Genomic DNA, 17,895 nt, shown 5'->3' with positions numbered 1-17,895 from the left:
GGGTTAATATCCAAAATTTATAAAGAACTCAGACAACTCAACACCAAAAACAAAACAAACAAAACAATCCAATGAAAAAATGAGCAAAGGGCCTGAACAGACACTTCTCCAAAGAGGACATACAGACGGCCAATAGCCATATGAAAAAATGCACAACGTCACAAATTGTCAGAGAGATGCAGATTAAAACTACAATGAGGTATCACCTCACACTTGTCAGAATGACTATCATCAATAAATCAATAAACAACAAATGCTAGCAAGGACGTGGGAAAAAGAAACCCTTGTACACTGTTGGTGGGAATGCAGATTGGTGCAAGCACTGTAGAAAACAGTATAGAGGGTCCTCAAAAAATAAAAAATGGAACCACTTTATGACTTAGTGATTCCGCTTCTGGGTATATATTCAAAAAACTCAAAACACTAACCCGAAAGAACATACGCACCCCTATTTCATGGCAGTGCTATTCACAATAGCCAAGATCTAGAAGCAGCCCAAGTGCCCATCAGTAAATTAGTGGATAGAAAAGCTGTGGTACAGATATACAATTAAATATTACTCAGCCATCAAAAAGAATGAGTCTTACCATTTGCCACAGCATGGATGGATCTAGACGTAAGATTCCAGAGGGTTTTACACTAAGTAAAATAAATCAGTCAAAGAAAGACAAACACCATATGATTTCATTACGTGTAGAATCTAAAGAACAAAATCAATGAGCAAACAAAATTGAAACAGACTCATAGATACAGAGAACAGACTAATGGTTGCCAGAGGGGAGGGGCTGAGGGACTGGGTGAAATGGGCGAAGGGACTAAGAAGTACAAATTGGTAGCTGCAAAACAGCCGTGGGGATGTGAAGTACAACATAGGGAATGCAGTCAGTAATACAGTATAACTATGTATGGTGCCAGGTGGGTACTGAAAATATTGGGGGGAACACTGTAAAGTATATGATTGTCTAACCACTATGCTGTACACCTGAAACTAGTACAAATGCTAAAATAATACTGAATATAAACTGTAGTTGAAAAATTAAAAATAAATAAATGAAAACAAGCCTGCACATGCTCCTTCCAGCCCCAGCCCTCAGGACACACCTGGACTCAGAACGGGTCAGAGAGGAGTGATCAAGAAGGTCCCCACCGTTTCCTCCCCTGTGCCTGCAATTCGGCCATGAGCTTTATCCCTCTGGGCTGAAGCTGTCACAGGAGACAGTGTAGTCTGGTGATTAGGTACAGGGGCTCTGGATTCTGTTATACCTGGATCTTCAATCCTGGTTTGACCTCAAGCAAATTACTTAGCTTTTCTGGGCCTTGGTTTCCTTATTATTATTATTTTTTAAATAATTTTTCTTAATGATTTGAGAGAGAGAGATAGAAACATCGATGAGAGGGAACACCGATTGGCCACCTCCTGCATGCCCCCCACTGGGGATTGGGTCCACAACCTGGGCATGTGCCCTGACTGGGAATCGAACCGGCGACCTCTTGGTGCATGGGTCAATGCTCAACCACTGAGCCACACTAGCCAGGCAAATTTCCTTATTTTTTTAAAGTCAATTTTTTAGAGCAGTTTTAAGTTCACAGCAAAATTGAGAGGAAGGTACAGAGAATTCCCATATCACCCCTGGACCCCACATGTGCACAGCCACCCCCACTGCCAACACCCCACCAGAGCAGAGCATTCAGTACAATCGATGAACCTATATGGACACATTATCACCCAAGGTTCAGAGTTTACATCAGGGTTCATGCTCAGTGTTGTATATTCTGTGTGTTTGGAAAAATGCATAATGACATGTTTCTGCCATTATAATATCATACAAACTACTTTCAGTGCCCTAAAAACCCTCTGTGCTCTGCCTGTTCATCCCTTCCCCCCCAACACCTGGCAACCACTGATCTTCTAACTGTCTCCATAGTTTTGTCTTTTCCAGAACGTCATGTAGTTGGAGTCATGCAGTAAGTAGCTTTTTCATACTGGCTTCTTCCACTTAGTCATATGCATTTAATGTTTCTCCATGTCTTTTCAGGATTGATAGCTCATTTCTTTTTATCACTGAATAATATTCTATTGTCTGGATGTATCACAGTTTATTACCTTTTGTTTTTTCTTTTTTAAATGCCCAGCCGGTGTGGCTCAGTGGTTGAGCATCGACCCATGCACCAAGAGGTCACCAGCTCTATTCCTGGTCAGGGTACATGCCCAGGGTGTGGGCCCAGTCTCCAGTGGGGGGCATGAAGGAGGCAGCCAACCAATGTTTCCTCTCATCGATGTTTCTATCTCTCTCTCCCTCTCCTTTCCATTCTCTCTTAAAAAATTAATAAAGAGCCCTGGCCAGTTTGGCTCAGCGGTTAGAGCGTCGGCCTGCGGTCCGGAGAGACCTGGGTTCGGTTCCCGCTAAGGGCATGTACTTCGGTTGCAGTCTGTCCCCGGCCCTGGTTGGCCCTGCGGGTGGCAGCCACTCGATGTGTCCCTTCACGTCGATGTTTCTCACTCTCTCTCCCTTCCTCTCTCTCCCTCCCACTCTATCTGTACAAAAAATGGAAAAATATCTTCGGGTGAGGATAAAAAAAAAAAAATTAATAAAGAAAAAAATTTTTAGCCCTGGCCGGTTTGGCTCAGCGGTTAGAGCGTCCGCCTGTGGTCTGGAGAGACCCGGGTTCGGTTCCCGCTAAGGGCATGTACCTCGGTTGCAGTTTGTCCCCAGCCCTGGTTGGTCGTGTGGGTGGCAGCCACTCGATGTGTCCCTTTCACATCGATGTTTCCCTCTCTCTCTCTTCCTCTCTCTCCCTCCCACTCTGTCTGTACAAAAAGTGGAAAAATGTCCTCAGAAGAGAATAAAAAAAAAAAAAAATTTAAAAAAAGAAACAAACAACTATTTTTCACTTAAAAAAAAAATTTAGAGAGAGGAAGGGATGGGGTGGGGAGAGATATTGATGTGAGAGAGAAACATCGATCAGAATCGAACCTGCCACCTTTTGGTGTATGGGACGATGCTCCAACCAACTGAGCCACACCGGCCAGGGCTATTGCCTTATTTTAAAAAATAGAATTAACTACAGATATCCTCACACACAGGGCAACTGCACACAGTTATTCAGAGACTGACAACAGCAAACAATGTAAATGTCCCTGGGCCTGGCTGAGTGAACTGCCACCCACCCACACCCTGGGACACTACGCAGCTGAGCAAAAGGGAGACACCCTTCGTGTGACAGGCGACACGCAGAAGTCTCCGAACCAGGAGTTAGAACACAGCAAAGTGCAGAACAGCGTGTGTGAACACGTGTCGCTGTTCACGCGAAGCAGAAGGAAGCGGCAGTAAACGCAGCATTGGTTTGTGGACCCGGAGATCACCTCTGGGAGGCCTCCCAAGAAGCCCTGGCTTCTCAGCTTAGCTTTTTGCTTTCTTCTTTTTTAAAGATTGTTTAGTTGGGATTTTGGAATGTGTATTATCTATATTTTTAAAGTAATAAAATTATTCATTTTAAAAAGATTTAAAAAAACCTGAAAATGCAGGGGATAATAAAGTCCCTTCATCACAGGGCTGTTATGAGGATCTGATGGGATGCTGCAGGGCCCAATCCGCGGTGACCGCTGTGGCCATCTCTGGATGGGGACATGGCAGTCTAGACCCAGCTGAGCTGACAGTGCAGACCCTTCCTACTCAAAGTGTGGCCTGTGGGCCTGCGGCATCAGCACTGCCCAGGTTGGCTAGAAATCAATCTCAGGCCTTGCTCCTACTAAATCTGAGCCCTCTCTCTCTTTTTTTTTAATCCTCACCCAAGGACATTTTTGCATTTATCCTGAGATAGAGTGGGAGGGAGAGAGAAAGAGAGAGAGAGGGAAACATCGAAGTGAGAGAGAGACATACATCGAATGGTTGCCACCCACATAACCCCAACCAGACCGAGGACAAACTGCAACCCAGGTACGTGCCTTTAGCGGGAACCAAAACCGGGTCTCTCTGGGCCGCGAAGGACGCTCTAACCGCTGAGCCAAACCGGCCAGGGCAAAGCCCTCATTTTAACAAGACCCTCAGGGGACTCGGGCACGTGTTCGAGTTTTGGAAGCACTGATATAGAGGTAGGGAAACCCAAGTGAAGCCAGGCTGGAGTGGGCGCCCCAGAGGCCTGTGGGGGCTGGGAGGGGACCGGGACAGGAAGGCTGGGCGCCCAGATGGGCAGCTCTAATCCCCAGCTCTTCCGTGTCCACATTGGCTTGGATCCTGCCAGGCCTGGGTTCTGGGTCGCCCCTCCTGCTACCCCCTTTCCTTGGGCCCACCCTCGGGGTGAAGCCTGGCAGTGGCAGGGGCGCCTCTCACCTTCATCCCCGCCACGTCGATGCGGGTCCTCACCTGGAAGTGGGCGCCCACCTGGATGACCCTGGGCACACAGTAGAGCAGCATGTTGTTGAACTGCAGGAGACACAACAGGGCGTGTGTGCAGAGCCGGGGCGGGGGCGCCAGGCAGGCTTCCCTGAGCGCCCGGCGCCGGGGTCTCCTTCCCCTCTCGCCACACTCTGGGCCAGCTCCCGGATGTCACAGTTGTGAGGCCCCTAACCCAACTAGGATGCCACTGCAGGGTTGCCCTACCTGTCGCTCCCCCCGCCCCCGACCACCGGGCACGACCAGTTTCCAGATCTCCAGGAGATCCTTGGCGTCTTCGGTGCAAACCCAGGCAGTTCTTCCTAGTAGTTAACCTAAGTCCCCCCTGCTGTGCACTCCTAGAGCACAGATACTACCACAGGCTTTGGAGCCCAACGGACTGGGTTCAAGTGCTGACTCTGCTTCCTAGGGCGCGTCTGGGAACCCCCTCACTGGGAAATCCCTGAGGCCTGGAGCCAGCCCTCGTCCAAAGTCAGCCGGTGCCAATGTAGAGGAGGACAGAGGCAGGCTCTCCCTGTTCCTGCAGCAGCACTGGGTAGACCCCGCAGCCAGGACCCGGGCCGTGCGGCCCCTGACTTCCCCCGGGCGGGGAGCCCACACCCCTACCAAGAACAGGTAGCGCTCCACCGGGTCTTTGCGGCGGAAGGAGATCTTGAGGACCGGGCCCTCGCGGAGCAGGGTGTTGGAGGGGTCCACTATGTCGTCTTCAAGGCCCAGGCGCTGGTACACTTCCCACAGTTCCTGCAGCCGCTCCTGGGGACAGAGGTGTGACCTCAGCCCAGGCCGGCAGGGCCCACCTCCTTCTGGAAGGTTTGCCTTGTGTGGACAGGGACAGGTGTGAGGGGGTGGGGGCCTCAGTGGGGCCGGTGGTAGGGATTGGGGATGAGCGATGCAGACACCTGGGTGGGCAGGGAGGAGGTGACAGGGCCCCCAGGGACCCCTGCTTCCTCCCCTGGGGTGCGCCGCTCACCATCTCCGTGATGGCTGCGTTGGAGTGTTGTGCGGCTGAGAAGATCAAGTCAAGGGCTTCTGCGGGGGGAGGGCAGAGCCAACGTTATCCCCCAAACCCTGGGGCTGGTGGCTGAGGCAGGAGGTCCTTGAGGCTTGACAAGGGTCCCCTGGAGCAGCCTGCCCTGCCTGTGCAGCCCAGCATATGAGGTGTCGAGGTGATGGGGCCACTTCCCACGCAGATGGAGACGAAGCCACGGAAAGACAGCGCTTAGGTGGTCGGCTCCGTGTCTCTCACTGGTCCCCAAACCAAGCCAGAGGGTGCAGTGGAAAGGCATTTGGTCTCCCACAGGCATGGCTTTAAATCCTAACTCTGCTCCCTTCTGGCTGTGTGACATTGAGCGAGTCACTTAACCTCTCTGGGACTTAGTGTCCTTGTCTGTAAAAAATGGCTAATGGTATAGGTAATGTCTACCAGGTACCAGTGATTGAAGTCGATGGCAGATACTCATTATAAGCATTTCAGCAAGTGCTCAGTAGATATCTGGGAACAGCTCAGGCCTCCCCAGCCCCCTGGGTCCCCAGAGGGTGTCCTCACTCTGGGCATCAGCCCGGTCTGGGGCCTGGGCTGGCAGCTTCTGGACGTATTCCTTGAGCAGCAGCTCATAGCGTGGGATTCTCTGCACGGGCTCCAGCATGTGGTGCTGCAGGGTCAGGCTGCCCGAGGCCTCGCTGCTCTTGGGGAGCAATAGGGGAGGAATAGTGTGGGGTGAGAGCGGGGAGGGGTGGGGGAATTCATGGAAGCACTGAGCGTGAGCGATGCCCCAAATTGCTGGGGAAACGGAGCCACTGCACATGGGGGTGGCAGTGCAGGCTCTGCCCCGCCCCCACCCCAGTCTCACCTGAATTCGAGTGAGAACCTCCTGGAAGGGGGGAGACTTCTCAGTCCAGGTGGCCAGCAGCTCAGCAGCTCGCTCGAAGTTCTTGACATACTCACTGTACATCTTCAGGAAGGGGGCCAGTTTCTGGATCACATCACCGATGCGGGGGGTGGCTGTCCTGCAGGGGGCACACAGATATTGCCCTTGGTCTGAGGACCTCCTCTCTTGATTCCAGGCAGGGTAGGGTTAGGCCAGACTTCCTGAACCCCACAAAACAGTCTTTCCGCTGCACTTCTGGGTGCGGTCAAGGGGCATGTCATCCTCCATACATGTGGGAGAGTGGATGCTGGTCTCTCCCACGGACCGGACTCCCCCAAAGGCCCAGCACCTTGCTGGCCCAGGTCGGGTGATCAGTAACCACTGGATACCTGTTCGTGTAACAATAACGAGGGCCACATGCCAAGCTCTGCCCATCTCATCTCATCTCATTCAGTTCTCACAGCCCTGCAGTGGAACAGTCCTTGGCCCATCTTAGAGATGAGGAAACTGAGACTCAAGGGGGAAGGACTCGTCCAGGATCGCCCCGTGGAAGGGCCAGAGGCCGTTCAGCCCACGGACTGTGAGACAGAGCCGTGAGGAGCTGGCGCATCTGCGTTTGGCTCCTAGCTGACTCTCCCTCCAGCTGAGTGCTCACGGGCAAGTCAGCTAGCCTCACTGTGGTCCCATTTCCCTTCTGGAAAAGTGAAAATGATGGGAGGTGACCTCATAGGGTTGACTTTTAAAATACATACAAAGTATATTCATTATTATATTCTTTTTACTTTATATGTATTTTAAAACTGGATTTAACAGTTACTAACATTCTTCTTTGCTGAAGAAGTTTATTTATTTTCTTTTTTAAAGTGTTTTTATTGATTTTTTTTCAAGAGAGAGGAAGGGAGAGATAGATAGAAATATTGATGTGAGAGAGAAACATCTATCGGCTGCCTCCTGCACGCCCCCTACTGGGGATCAAGCCTGCAACCCAGGCATGTGCCCTGACTGGGAATCGAACCCAGACCTCTCAGTCCATGGAATGACACTCAGTCCACTGAGCTACACTGGCCAGGCAGCTGAAGAATTTTGAAGGACATCCCAGACATCATGGCATTTCTTTAGCAAAATACATAAAGCAAGTAATTTTACCACTAAATACTTTAGTGGTCAATTCTGGAAACAAAGAGGGTTTCTTGCAGCACCACAATGCGACCATCACACAGGGGGCTGATCTGAAGATTAAATGAGGTAATAGGTATAAAGCCCAAGGCCGGGCATGTAGGAGCCTCATTGGTACTGCCTCCTAAGTGAGCCAGCCTAGTGAGGACCTGATCCATCCCCTTCCCGGGACTCACACACACACTCACACACAGCCTCCCAGGGCTCATTCAGCCAAGCCCCTTGCTGTGCAGACAGTGAGCCCAGAGCAGGAGACTGTCATGGCCACACAGCAAGTGCCTGGAGGCTGCACCCAGACCCAGGGCTGCGGTCAGGGGACTTGGGCTCCTGGTGGACCTCACCAGTCGTCCAGCCGCCGCTGCAGCTCTGGGAGGAAGAACTGTGCGTGGAACTGGTAGATGGAGGAGATGTTGGAGAAGATGAGCCTGACCACATCCTCGGGGAAGGCTTTGCTGCTGCGGGCCTCCTCCAGCAGCTCCTGGAAGAACACCTGCAGCCGCCACAGGGTCACTGGGCCTGCGGCAGAGAGGGAGCCACCCGCGGCAGCACAGGGGGAGGAAAGCACAGCCCCAGGCCCAGCTCCCAGCTTACTGAATGCTCTCACCTCCCTACTCTCCCCGCATCCTCATAACAAGCCCAGAAGACGTAGGCGGGGAAGACTGTACTCTGGCCACTTTACAGATGGGCAGATCCTGACCTAGAAATTCAGGGACTTGCCCAAAGGCTGGCCTCTGACGAATGTCAAACAGGCCAGTCCCCGTCTGTCAGGGTCAGACTTCGCCAGGTCCCTCTGCCGATGTACAATGATTGAACCCTCTAGCCTTGGGGCCCTTTAAGAAAGCGTGAAGGGGTGATAAAGGCGAGGATGTTTGCATTGGGACAACAGATGAGGATGCTATTTGGGACCCGGAAGGATCAGCTGGTGTGTATTCGGCTCAGGGGAGGCGCCAGGCACCAAGGTTGGAGTGGGGCGTGGCACGGATGGGCTATTCCCGATGTCTGCCCCACCTCTAGCCGGCAGGGCCAGAGGACTCAGGTTCCCTAGAATCAAATCAAGGGGTCCTACTCTCAGCTCTGGTGAGGTGAGTCGGGAGGGAGAGCAAGGGTGGGTGAGGAGAGCCGGGTGCTGGGGCGCAGGTGTGGGTGTCCCAGCCACTGGCCTGGTCTAGCAGGTGGAGGCGTGCCACGTAGGCCTGCTCCGTCTGCAGCAGCTCCCGGACGATCCTCTTCTCCTCGGGCTCCTGCAGGAGGTTTGGGGGAGGAGGAGAGGGATGGATTTGGTCTTCTCTGATGGGGACCTGGGGCATTGTCTTCAAAGATGCCCCAGTGAAACGCACCTCCCAGCATCCATGCCCTCCCACAGTGCATCTGGGCTGGTGCTGGGGTCACTGTAACTGAGCGAATGGGGCAGCAGTGAGGCTGCACCAGGTGTGGACCAAAGCCACAAGTGCCCTGAAGCGCCTGCCTGTGCTGCCTGGGAGCCTTGAACCACCATATCTGGAGGCCTGGTGGAGAGACCTTCGTGGAGAGGAGAAGCCCTGAGACTCCTGCCGCGGGTGGCTCCCACGGAGGGAGAGCCAGGGGCCGGGCCGGGATGCGTCCCAGCCGAGCCCAGCCTCCGCTGTCCCCGGCCAGGCACTAGGCTGCAGAGTTGAGCTCTTTGGGCATGCTAGCTCAGCCACCATCTGACTTCAGCCACACGAGAGACTGTGATTGTGTCCCCCCAGATTTATATATTGATGCCCTGATCTCTAATGCGACTGTGTTTAGAGGTAAGGTCCTTAAGGAAGTAGTTAAGGGTAATTGAAGTCATAAGGGTGGGGCCCTAACCCATTAGTGTTTTGATAGGAAGAGGAAGAGCCACCGGGAAAGCAGTGCCCAGAGGAAGGGCCATGTGGGGACATGGCGAGAAGACAGCCATTTGCAAGCCAAGGAATAAGGCTTCACCAGAAACCAACCCTACCAGCACCTTGACCTTGGCCTCCCAGGCTCCTGAGCTGAGAGATAATAAATGTCTGTTGTTCAGTCACCCAGGCAGTGGCGTTTGTTACGGCAGCCCTAGCTGACCAGGTCAAACCCCAGTGAGACCAGTGAAGGACCATCCAATGGTATTCTAGTCAACCCACACAACTGTAAGAAATAATAAATTGTATTTGGCAACAGCATTTTGGGGTGGTTTGTTAGGTAGCAATTAATAATTAGAATATACTATTATGATCATCATCTCCATTTTGCAAGTGAGGAAAATGAGGTCCAAAGCGTTTCAAGGGACTTGCCCAAGGTCGCACAGTTAGTAAGCAGGAGAGCTGGGACGTGACTCTCGAGAGTCTGGCTCCAGGTCCGAGTCTCCTGCGGCCTAGCCTTTCAACTGCACGGACGGGGACACTGAAACCCAGAGAAAGGAGGTGACCTTCCCAGGATCAATCTAAGGCAGGAATTAGCACTGGCCTCTATTTCTAGTAGGGATTGTTGCCTCCCTCAGTGGGTAAACTGAGGCCACACCTGGGGAGGGTATCTAGTTTACAGGATGGAGACTGTTCAAGCTGTGTGGCCTTGGACAAGCTCGTCCCAAGACTCCTCGACTGGGTGACGTGAAAGAACAGCGGCACTGCCCTGGCCGGTTTGGCTCAGCGGTTAGAGCGTCGGCCTGCGGTCTGGAGAGACCGGGTTCGGTTCCCGCCACGCCACGGGCATGTACCTCGGTTGCAGTGTGTCCCCGGCCCTGATTGGGTCGTGTGGGTGGCAACCACTCGATGTGTCCCTTTCTTGTCGATGTTTCTCTCTCTCTTTCTCCCTCCCACTCTATCTGAACAAAATATCAAAAAATGCCCTTGGGTGAGAATAAAAAAAGAAAAAAAAAGAATACCGGCAGTGGGGTGCACACTAGAATCTTCATCGAAAGCCTTTAACGGGGAGGATTTAGCTTCCAGCTGGGGACATGCCGGCGCGGGCTGGGAGAGAGTGTGTGGGGAGGAGGTCAGTGGAAGGGCCCCACTCCCCATTCTACCCCAGCCCTCAGGCACCTGTGTTCCTGGCTCAGGGCAGGTCGTGGGCTGGCAAGATTTCCTCCAGGTCCCACTGGACAGCTTGTTCTTCAGGGAGCTCAGGTACCTCCTGCTGACCGTCCTGGGACCGGACCCCAGTGCCTCGTCCACGCTGGGTTTCTCCCACGGTTCTGCAGCGGGGGGCGACCTGCACCCAGGGAGCTGGTGTGCCGCGGCCAGCCTGTGGGCCCCGGGCGCTGCTCCTGGCGTCCTGAGAAGAGAGCACACCTGAGCGTCTCCTGTCTGTGGAGTGGGGAGAATTGCACCTCCTTGGTGGGGATTTGGGGGTGATTAATACAAATCACAGGGGTGCAGTGGCCCTCGAGTACTTGGCCCTCAGGAGTTTACTAAGTAAAACATCCACTTCCCTCCCACACTTCCTTAGGGAAGCGCGAGTCTTCAAAATGAGTCAGAGCGGACTGCATGCTTCCCTGTTGAAAATGCAGTGAGGAGGCATCTCCCCCAGCGTGTGCAGAAGTGATGTCGGGAGCTGACACAGCGCTCCTGCAACCACGTGCAAGCTGGCCCAAGAGTCAGCAGTCAGTACGCTGAGGGGGTCTGCTCAAGAGGTGATGTAGGACCGTGAGCTCTCCCCTTCAGACCAAACCTACACACATCTAGACAACATTCCCACAGGTGCACATGGAACAACTTCCTCCGGAAAAACCTAAAAATTAGCTGCTGACACCTAGACGCCTTCGAATTAGGCAAACGAGAGAAGGCCCACATTAAGCAGGCAGGAGAGACTGAGACAGTCTCACCACAAACCCACTCCCAGGGCGGCCGACAGTCCGGAGGAAACTGACTCAGAGCAACTCCTTGAGGAGCAAAGATTTGAACCCCACATCTGGCTCCCCCAACTTTTAAGATCTGCACCTGAGGGACAAGGCTCTCCCCAAGAATGCAACCAGGAACCCCTCCTGCACACAGAGGTTTTTGAGTGCCCAAACCCCCTGCTGCCAATCACCCTCTCCACATACCACACCCCTATTTTTAGTTTCTGCAGTAGGAAGAGCCTTAGAATCCTAGTAACTGATACATCGAGGGAAGGTGGGAGCCATAGAACACTGTAAAGGAAGGGTGGAGCTGCTAAAGCTGGGGCTCTTCAGTGGGAGCTATGCCTCCAGCAGGGGGCAGGGGAGAAAGCCAGTCTGGGAGCAGTTTCCCTGTGCCCCCAGAGGTGGGCCATTGTAGGGCAGCTTTGTCCCCTGCCTACTGGGTCTGCAGCCCAGTTAAATTCTTTAGATAACAGGCCACCCTCACTGAGTATATCCAGTGAGTGGGGCTGTAGCCCATTCCCTGCTGTGGAAGACCTGCAATGACAGCCCAGATAGGCATCATTATGAGAGAGACAGGCTGGGAAGTGGACAACCAGGCATGTACAAAATCTCCAGCACTCTGTGCGAGCTTTTCAGCTAAGCAAACTGGGGTACAGAGAGGATAAGTCACTTTCAGCTCGGGGGTGGCAGAGGTTGGCTTCTGAGTCTTCATCCCAAACTACCCCTCCGTATTTGAGTCAAGGAGAAATAGGTCCAGAGAGTCAGTTCGATCTGCCCCAAGTCACACAGCTGATTCGTGGCAGAGAGGGGACTGGGACCCAGTCCCTGGTGGCCCCTCACAGCTCTTCCAGCCCTCTGGTGCCCCAGTGCCCAGTTCCTCAGCCCACAGGCCTGCAGCTCCTGGAAGTAGCCAGGCCTCAGGCTTTCTGTTCTACATGTAGTTTCAGCTTCTGCATTTCTCTCCAAGTGCCCCAGGCTAGCTTCTGTTTCCTCTTCACCCTCAGTTTCAGATCAGCTAAAGCACTGGAAGACTGCACAAGAAAGCCAAGGCCCAAGCAGCTGGCATGGGGCCACCTCACACAATAAGGGGTAACTTGTACCCTCCTGACCGGGCCTCCTCTGACCAAATGCTGGTCTGAGGGCTGCCTCCTCCTGCTAGGGGTGTTGCCGGGCAGAACACACATGCTGAAGGTCTCCACTGGGCGCGCCTGGAGCGCTGGATGGGGCGATGCCATCTCTGGAGCCATCTCCCCACACCCAAGGGGTGGGGGGCCAGGAAGGTAGCTTCTAGAGCTGTCCTCGGTGCTGAAAAGAATGTGCTTGGTCAAAGACCCTGGGAGAGGCAGGGCGAGGTCACCAGGCTCAGGAGGAACTGCCCTCAAGGTCTACATCTGTGCCACTTCTGCCGGGAAGCCCATAGGAGGCTCTGTCCGCTGGGTGCCCTCAGCATAGCATCTGGGTCCCTCCCAGGGTATCGATTGTCCATGAGCTGGCCTCATGCTAATTCCACGAGCTTGGCATCCGACGATAGAAGTCTCTGGGCAGCAATCACCCTTTAGGCTTCTGTGTCTGCGAGCCCCTGTGCGATGCTGTGCTGTGCCACCCACAGCCCCCCAGGATGGAGGCACCCTTCCCGCAGCTGCTGGTAGTAAGGCGGCTGAGGGGTTGTTGTCTGAGTTCCTTTCTGGGAACTGCCCCCCTCAAGCCAGCTGCCTCACCCAAGGTCAAGTCCACATCCAGGGATTAGTCTGTGTGGGGTAAACAACCCAACTCTTTGCCTCAGTCGGAACGACCTGAGAGGCACCCTAGTTCAGACCCCCCGGGACAGGCCGGGGCCTCTGTGGCAAATACAGGGCAGCCAACGTCTCCCTCTGCCCACTCCTGCATCCTTCCAGAAACCTCCTGAAGTAAGTCTCTACCTCACAGGCTATTTCCAGAGCACCCACCTATGACAGTTCTTAACACCGTCCCCAGCGTGCCTGCAGAGTGGATTCATGTCACACACACACATATGCACACACCACCCTTGCCGGGGCCACCGACGACCTCTACACATCTGACCAGTCTTTCCCCTTCAGACGGAAGCCCCTGCATTGCCCTTGCCCGTGAACTCAAAAAACTGAGAGCCTCCCCACCTCTCTGTGCCTCTATTTGCTCATCTATAAGATGAGAATAGAAATAGAACCGCCCCATTAGGCTGTTGGATGATTACATTGAGGAACAAGATGCGCTTTGAACAGTGCCCCATAGGTAAGCTGATCTACATCCCGTTTGCCTGAAGTCCCAGCTTTTCCTATTGTCTCCACCACCCCCCTCAAAAATGTAATGGCATTCATCTTCAGTGTCATGTGTGTCCTGGTCTGAGTGATAGATTACAGTTGTCCTAGCCAGAAGGAGTAAGTGCTTGATAAGCATCAGCTGTAATTTCTACCGGAGGGGCAATGGGTGGAGTTCTCCTTACTCATTAGTACACACATGTATAAGGAGCCCACTCTCACTCATAAGTACACACGTCTGGACTCTCCCCAACATACCAACACACACCCTCACTCCTGCCCAGCTCCTTGGTGCCCCAACAACATTCTCCTATGCTCTGAGGAGCAAGCAGCGCGGGCACCGCCCGATCAGGAGGGGTGGCCAGGACAGGACCCAGAGACAAGTGCTTGCTCACTGAGGGCCCAGGTGGTCCGGTCCTGCTCCCAGCCCGGAGGGCCGGTGCTACCCGGGGGCCCAGGGGTGGGCAGAAGAGCTGGAGGGAGCTTGTCAGTTGGCATGGTGACCCTTCCCACCTCACCACCTCATACCTGCTGTTCTCAAATACAGTCACCAGATTGGACACAGATGCCAGCTTCTCCTCACTCGCCCCCTCCATCATACAGGCGCCCAGGGTCCCCCGAGGCAGGGAGAGAGGCCTCCAGTCAGCACACTCAGCCACCCCCGCCGGGCTCTCAGGCGGGCTCAGACATCAGGAACCTGCTGCGTTCTTTCCGAGGGCGCAGCGGGCCTGCTCCTGGCATCGGAGTGAAGAAGGAGGAAGTGGTCCCAGAGCCACAGCCCCGACAGAGAAAGGCCGGTGCTCCCTGCAGGGGGAGGAGCGTGCTGGCCCCACCCCTCCCGGGGCTGGCCTCACTCCTGCAGACCCCATCACCTCCAGAAGCCACCCGACCGACCACCGACCGGGACAGTGGCCCACAGGTAGTATCTAGAGCTGGGCCCTGGACTGGACTCTCCCAGGTTCTCTCTCACACTTTCTCTCTCCCAGGTTCAATGGATTTACTTGATCCTCTCTCAACAACTTCTTTTCTGCATCTGATTTTGTTCACTGCTATAAAAAAATAGCTTTTAAAAAAAATTAAAAATAAATCACAAGCCTGTTGAGGGTTGGCAGGGAGGGGTACGTGGTGTTCTCACCTCCCCCCTGGGGCTTTCTTATTTTAACAGCTGATGTCTCCACCTCGTTGACCCAGGGGAGGGTGGCTTCCTCCCTGAAACTCTGATGATAATAATAGCTTACACACACTCTTTTTAGTGTTTTACAAGTATTTTCTCATTTAATCCCTTAACAGCTTATGAAGTGGGTCCTATTTTACAGAATAAAAAAGTGAGGATCAGAGAGGTTAAGTAACTTGCCCAATGTCACCCAGTAGAAGTCGTTTCCAAAGCAAAGGTGGATGTCCTACAGTTCTCTCGAAGATTAGGCCGGGAGCCTGGATGAGCACGTTCTCTCTCAGGCTTCCCTGCTCCGAGCACGCCCAGTCTCTGCCTGACGTCTCCTCCCGCCCCTGGTCTCCCAGCCCTTCCAGAACAAATAGCCACTGCCTCTGCTCCCTTATGCAAACCTCCCAGGCCCTCAGGGCCCTCCCACTGGGTCTGGTCTCTCTTGTCTTGAGCCAGGCCCTCCGTTGAGACTGGCCTTTGTCCTGCAATCTAGGGACGTGGTGCCCGGAGTGCCTGGTGCAGCTTCAGGCCCTGGTGCCTGTGACCCCCGGGCCTCCCACGCCAGCAGCCTCACTCTCAGAGCAAGTCTGCCAGCAGGTGCCTGGCTCCTCCCCCAACCCTAAATTTCACTAACTCTCCTAGCTTTTTGGTTGTACATAATAAAATGTACCCCATGAACCTATAACCCAGACCCAGCACCCATCAACTCCCGGCCTGTCCTGCTCCATAGGCAGACACAGTCCCTCCCCCTTCCACAGCATCTGGAGCAAATCCCAGACAACAGATGATTTCACCCATAAATGTTTCCTGTGTACCTGAGAGAGAAGGACACACACACACACACACACAATGCTGATGTATTCTATACATGCGCACACACATATGTTTATACATCTGTGTATAAACAGTTGGCCCTGGAACAATGTGGCTTTGAACGGCACTGGTCCACTTATACACAGATCAAACCTGCTTTGTTCAAGGATCAGCTGTATTTCCACTGTGGGTGCAGAGGGCCAGCTTAAGTTACATTCGGGTCCTTGACGGTGTGGGAGGTCGGCACTCCCACCCCGCATTACCCAAGGGTCAACTGTACAGTTGTATGTGTAGACAGGGAACAACAGCACCATATCACACCTGGGAGGTGTTTGCAATCGTTCCTCAGTGTAACCAAATGCCAGTCAGCATTCAAGGAGCCAGTTCCTTGTAAGTGTCATCTGCTATGGACTGAATGGTGTCCCCCAAATGCACATATTTAAGTCCTAGCTCCCAATGTGACTGTATTTGGAAATAGAGCCTTTGGGAGGTAATTCAAGTTAAATGAGGTCATAAGAGTAGGGTTCACATCTGATAGGACTGGTGGCCTTGTAAGAAGAGGGCGTGATCTCTGTCTCTCCACCCCCCACCCCCACATGGCTCCGAGGAAAGGCCCTGGACCAGCAGGAAGAGACCCTTCCCTAGGAGCAGGACCCTGACAGCCTGGATCTGGGACATCATGCTCCAGAACTGTGTCAGGTAAGTTCTGTTGCCTTAAGCTTCCCTGCCTGCGGTACTGTTTCATGGCAACCTCAGCAGAGTAACTCAGGCCCACATGTTGCAATGACCGTCCCATCTGTTAGCTCTTCTGTCAATCACAGGCTCTCCTCACCTGTTCCCCTTTCCTGACAGTGCAGCTGAGAGGACATGCTGGCCCTCCAGGGTCCTCGTCAGGATGATGACAGTGCCGGTCCCTGGATTTCCTGTTTGTGATGGTTAGAGCCAGGGCCTTGACCAGATTCACACGTAAACGCCATCTCTCCCTGGACGCCCTCCCAGGTCTTGGGGAGGCCTCCTTCCTCCATGCTCCTCTTCCCTGGACCACAGTGCCCGGTCCCCTCTTCCGCCTCCACCAGACTGCTCACTGGCTCCCTGCAGGCAGGACCAGAGCACCTGCGACTCCTCGCTGGTCCTCAGCCCAGCCCAGTGTCCCGCATACAGCGGGGCCTCAGAAGGCATTTGGTTTTTGTTTTTTGGTTTTTTTTTTATCCTCACCCGAGGACATTTTTCGATATTTTGTTCAGATAGAGTGAGAGGGAGAGAGAGAGAGAGAAACATCGACGTGAAAGCGACACATCGAGTGGTTGCCACCCACATGACCCAACCAGGGCCGGGGACAAACTGCAACCAAGGTACGTGCCCTTAGCGGGAACCGAACCTGGGTCTCTCCGGACCGCAGGCCAACGCTCTAACCGCTGAGCCAAACCGGCCAGGGCTCAGAAGGCATTTGGAATGGACAGTGTCACACCTTGAGCCCGGAAGCTCATGGCATACCTAGCACCCAGTGCCCGCGCTTCCGCAGGAGAGTCTGCGCCGGCGCCGCGGGATCTGCCCCTCACAACTCTGCCGGCCTTTTCCCCTGATCTGTGTCTCGCCTGCGGGCATCACTCAGGCTCAGCCCCGCCTCTGGTCTCCTCCTCCACGCACCCCTGCTCCACCCAGTTCAGACTCTGTCCCAGGGTCCCTGTCCTGCCCGATACCTTCAGGACATCGCCAGGGACATGTCCCACCTTCGCTTCCAACTCAACGCGCAGTCTCAAACCAGCTTGTGATCCCGTGGAAGTATTCCCAAGTTCCCAGTCCGGCTCCGGTCAGCCCTCCCAGCCCCTGCTCCCTCACCCCTCACCCCGGTCTGGGTTGTGATCTTAAGGGTGGCTCTGTGCTATGTCAGCTGAGCTAAGCTGAACCACAATTCCAGACTCCCAGAAAGTTGGCTGTGGTCCCAGGAGGGGGCGCAGCTGTGCAGTGGCTCCTGGGGCGGGGGGGCGTACTGCTGCCCCTCACACAGGTGGACGCAGGCCTCTGGGCTTTCCCCCGACCTCCTCTTTAGCTTCTCTAGCTCCTGGGCTAGGTGTGTGTTTAGCTCCAGGGCAAGGGGTGCACCTTCTTCTGCAGGTCACCTGTGTCATTGAAGCTGGTGGCTTGGAGGTGGCTTCCTGTTCATCCTCCAGAGCCCCAGCTCTTCCTCACTGGTTCAATTCATTCCTGCTCCCCTGAATTCACATCCATCTTTCCCACCCCGTTACCTGCCCTGACGATTGTAGACGCAGAAGCAGCAATTCTTTAAGTAGCCTCCTCACTGAATAGTCAAATCCCACATCTGTCTCCCTCTGGTCGTTCTGTTCTCATGAAATCTGACTTCTATGCCTTGGACCAGTAACTG

The 17,895-nt window shown here is 53.9% G+C and overlaps 1 protein-coding gene across 4 annotated transcripts in view; it reads right to left on the bottom strand.

The window, feature by feature from the left end:
• The window catches only part of FGD2 (FYVE, RhoGEF and PH domain containing 2), a 29,650-nt gene extending 15,228 nt beyond the window's left edge, over nucleotides 1–14,422 (bottom strand). For all 4 annotated transcript variants that reach the window (XM_036249405.1, XM_036249402.1, XM_036249404.1 and 1 more), the window contains exons 1-9: nucleotides 14,066–14,422; nucleotides 10,462–10,693; nucleotides 8,599–8,679; nucleotides 7,780–7,928; nucleotides 6,245–6,401; nucleotides 5,941–6,079; nucleotides 5,365–5,423; nucleotides 5,001–5,147; nucleotides 4,332–4,424 (exon numbers count right to left, since the gene is read on the bottom strand). In XM_036249405.1, the coding sequence (XP_036105298.1) occupies nucleotides 4,332–4,424; nucleotides 5,001–5,147; nucleotides 5,365–5,423; nucleotides 5,941–6,079; nucleotides 6,245–6,401; nucleotides 7,780–7,928; nucleotides 8,599–8,679; nucleotides 10,462–10,693; nucleotides 14,066–14,136 (1,128 nt within the window). In that variant the 5' untranslated portion in view covers nucleotides 14,137–14,422. The remainder of the gene's footprint in view (nucleotides 1–4,331; nucleotides 4,425–5,000; nucleotides 5,148–5,364; nucleotides 5,424–5,940; nucleotides 6,080–6,244; nucleotides 6,402–7,779; nucleotides 7,929–8,598; nucleotides 8,680–10,461; nucleotides 10,694–14,065) is intronic.
• Between the last annotated feature and the right edge of the window lie 3,473 nt (nucleotides 14,423–17,895).

The sequence above is a fragment of the Molossus molossus genome, unplaced genomic scaffold (genome assembly GCF_014108415.1).
Source record: "Molossus molossus isolate mMolMol1 unplaced genomic scaffold, mMolMol1.p scaffold_m16_p_8, whole genome shotgun sequence".
NCBI lineage: Eukaryota > Metazoa > Chordata > Mammalia > Chiroptera > Molossidae > Molossus > Molossus molossus.
Note: the sequence above shows the minus strand (reverse complement) of the source record. Positions and strands in the feature narration are given on the sequence as shown.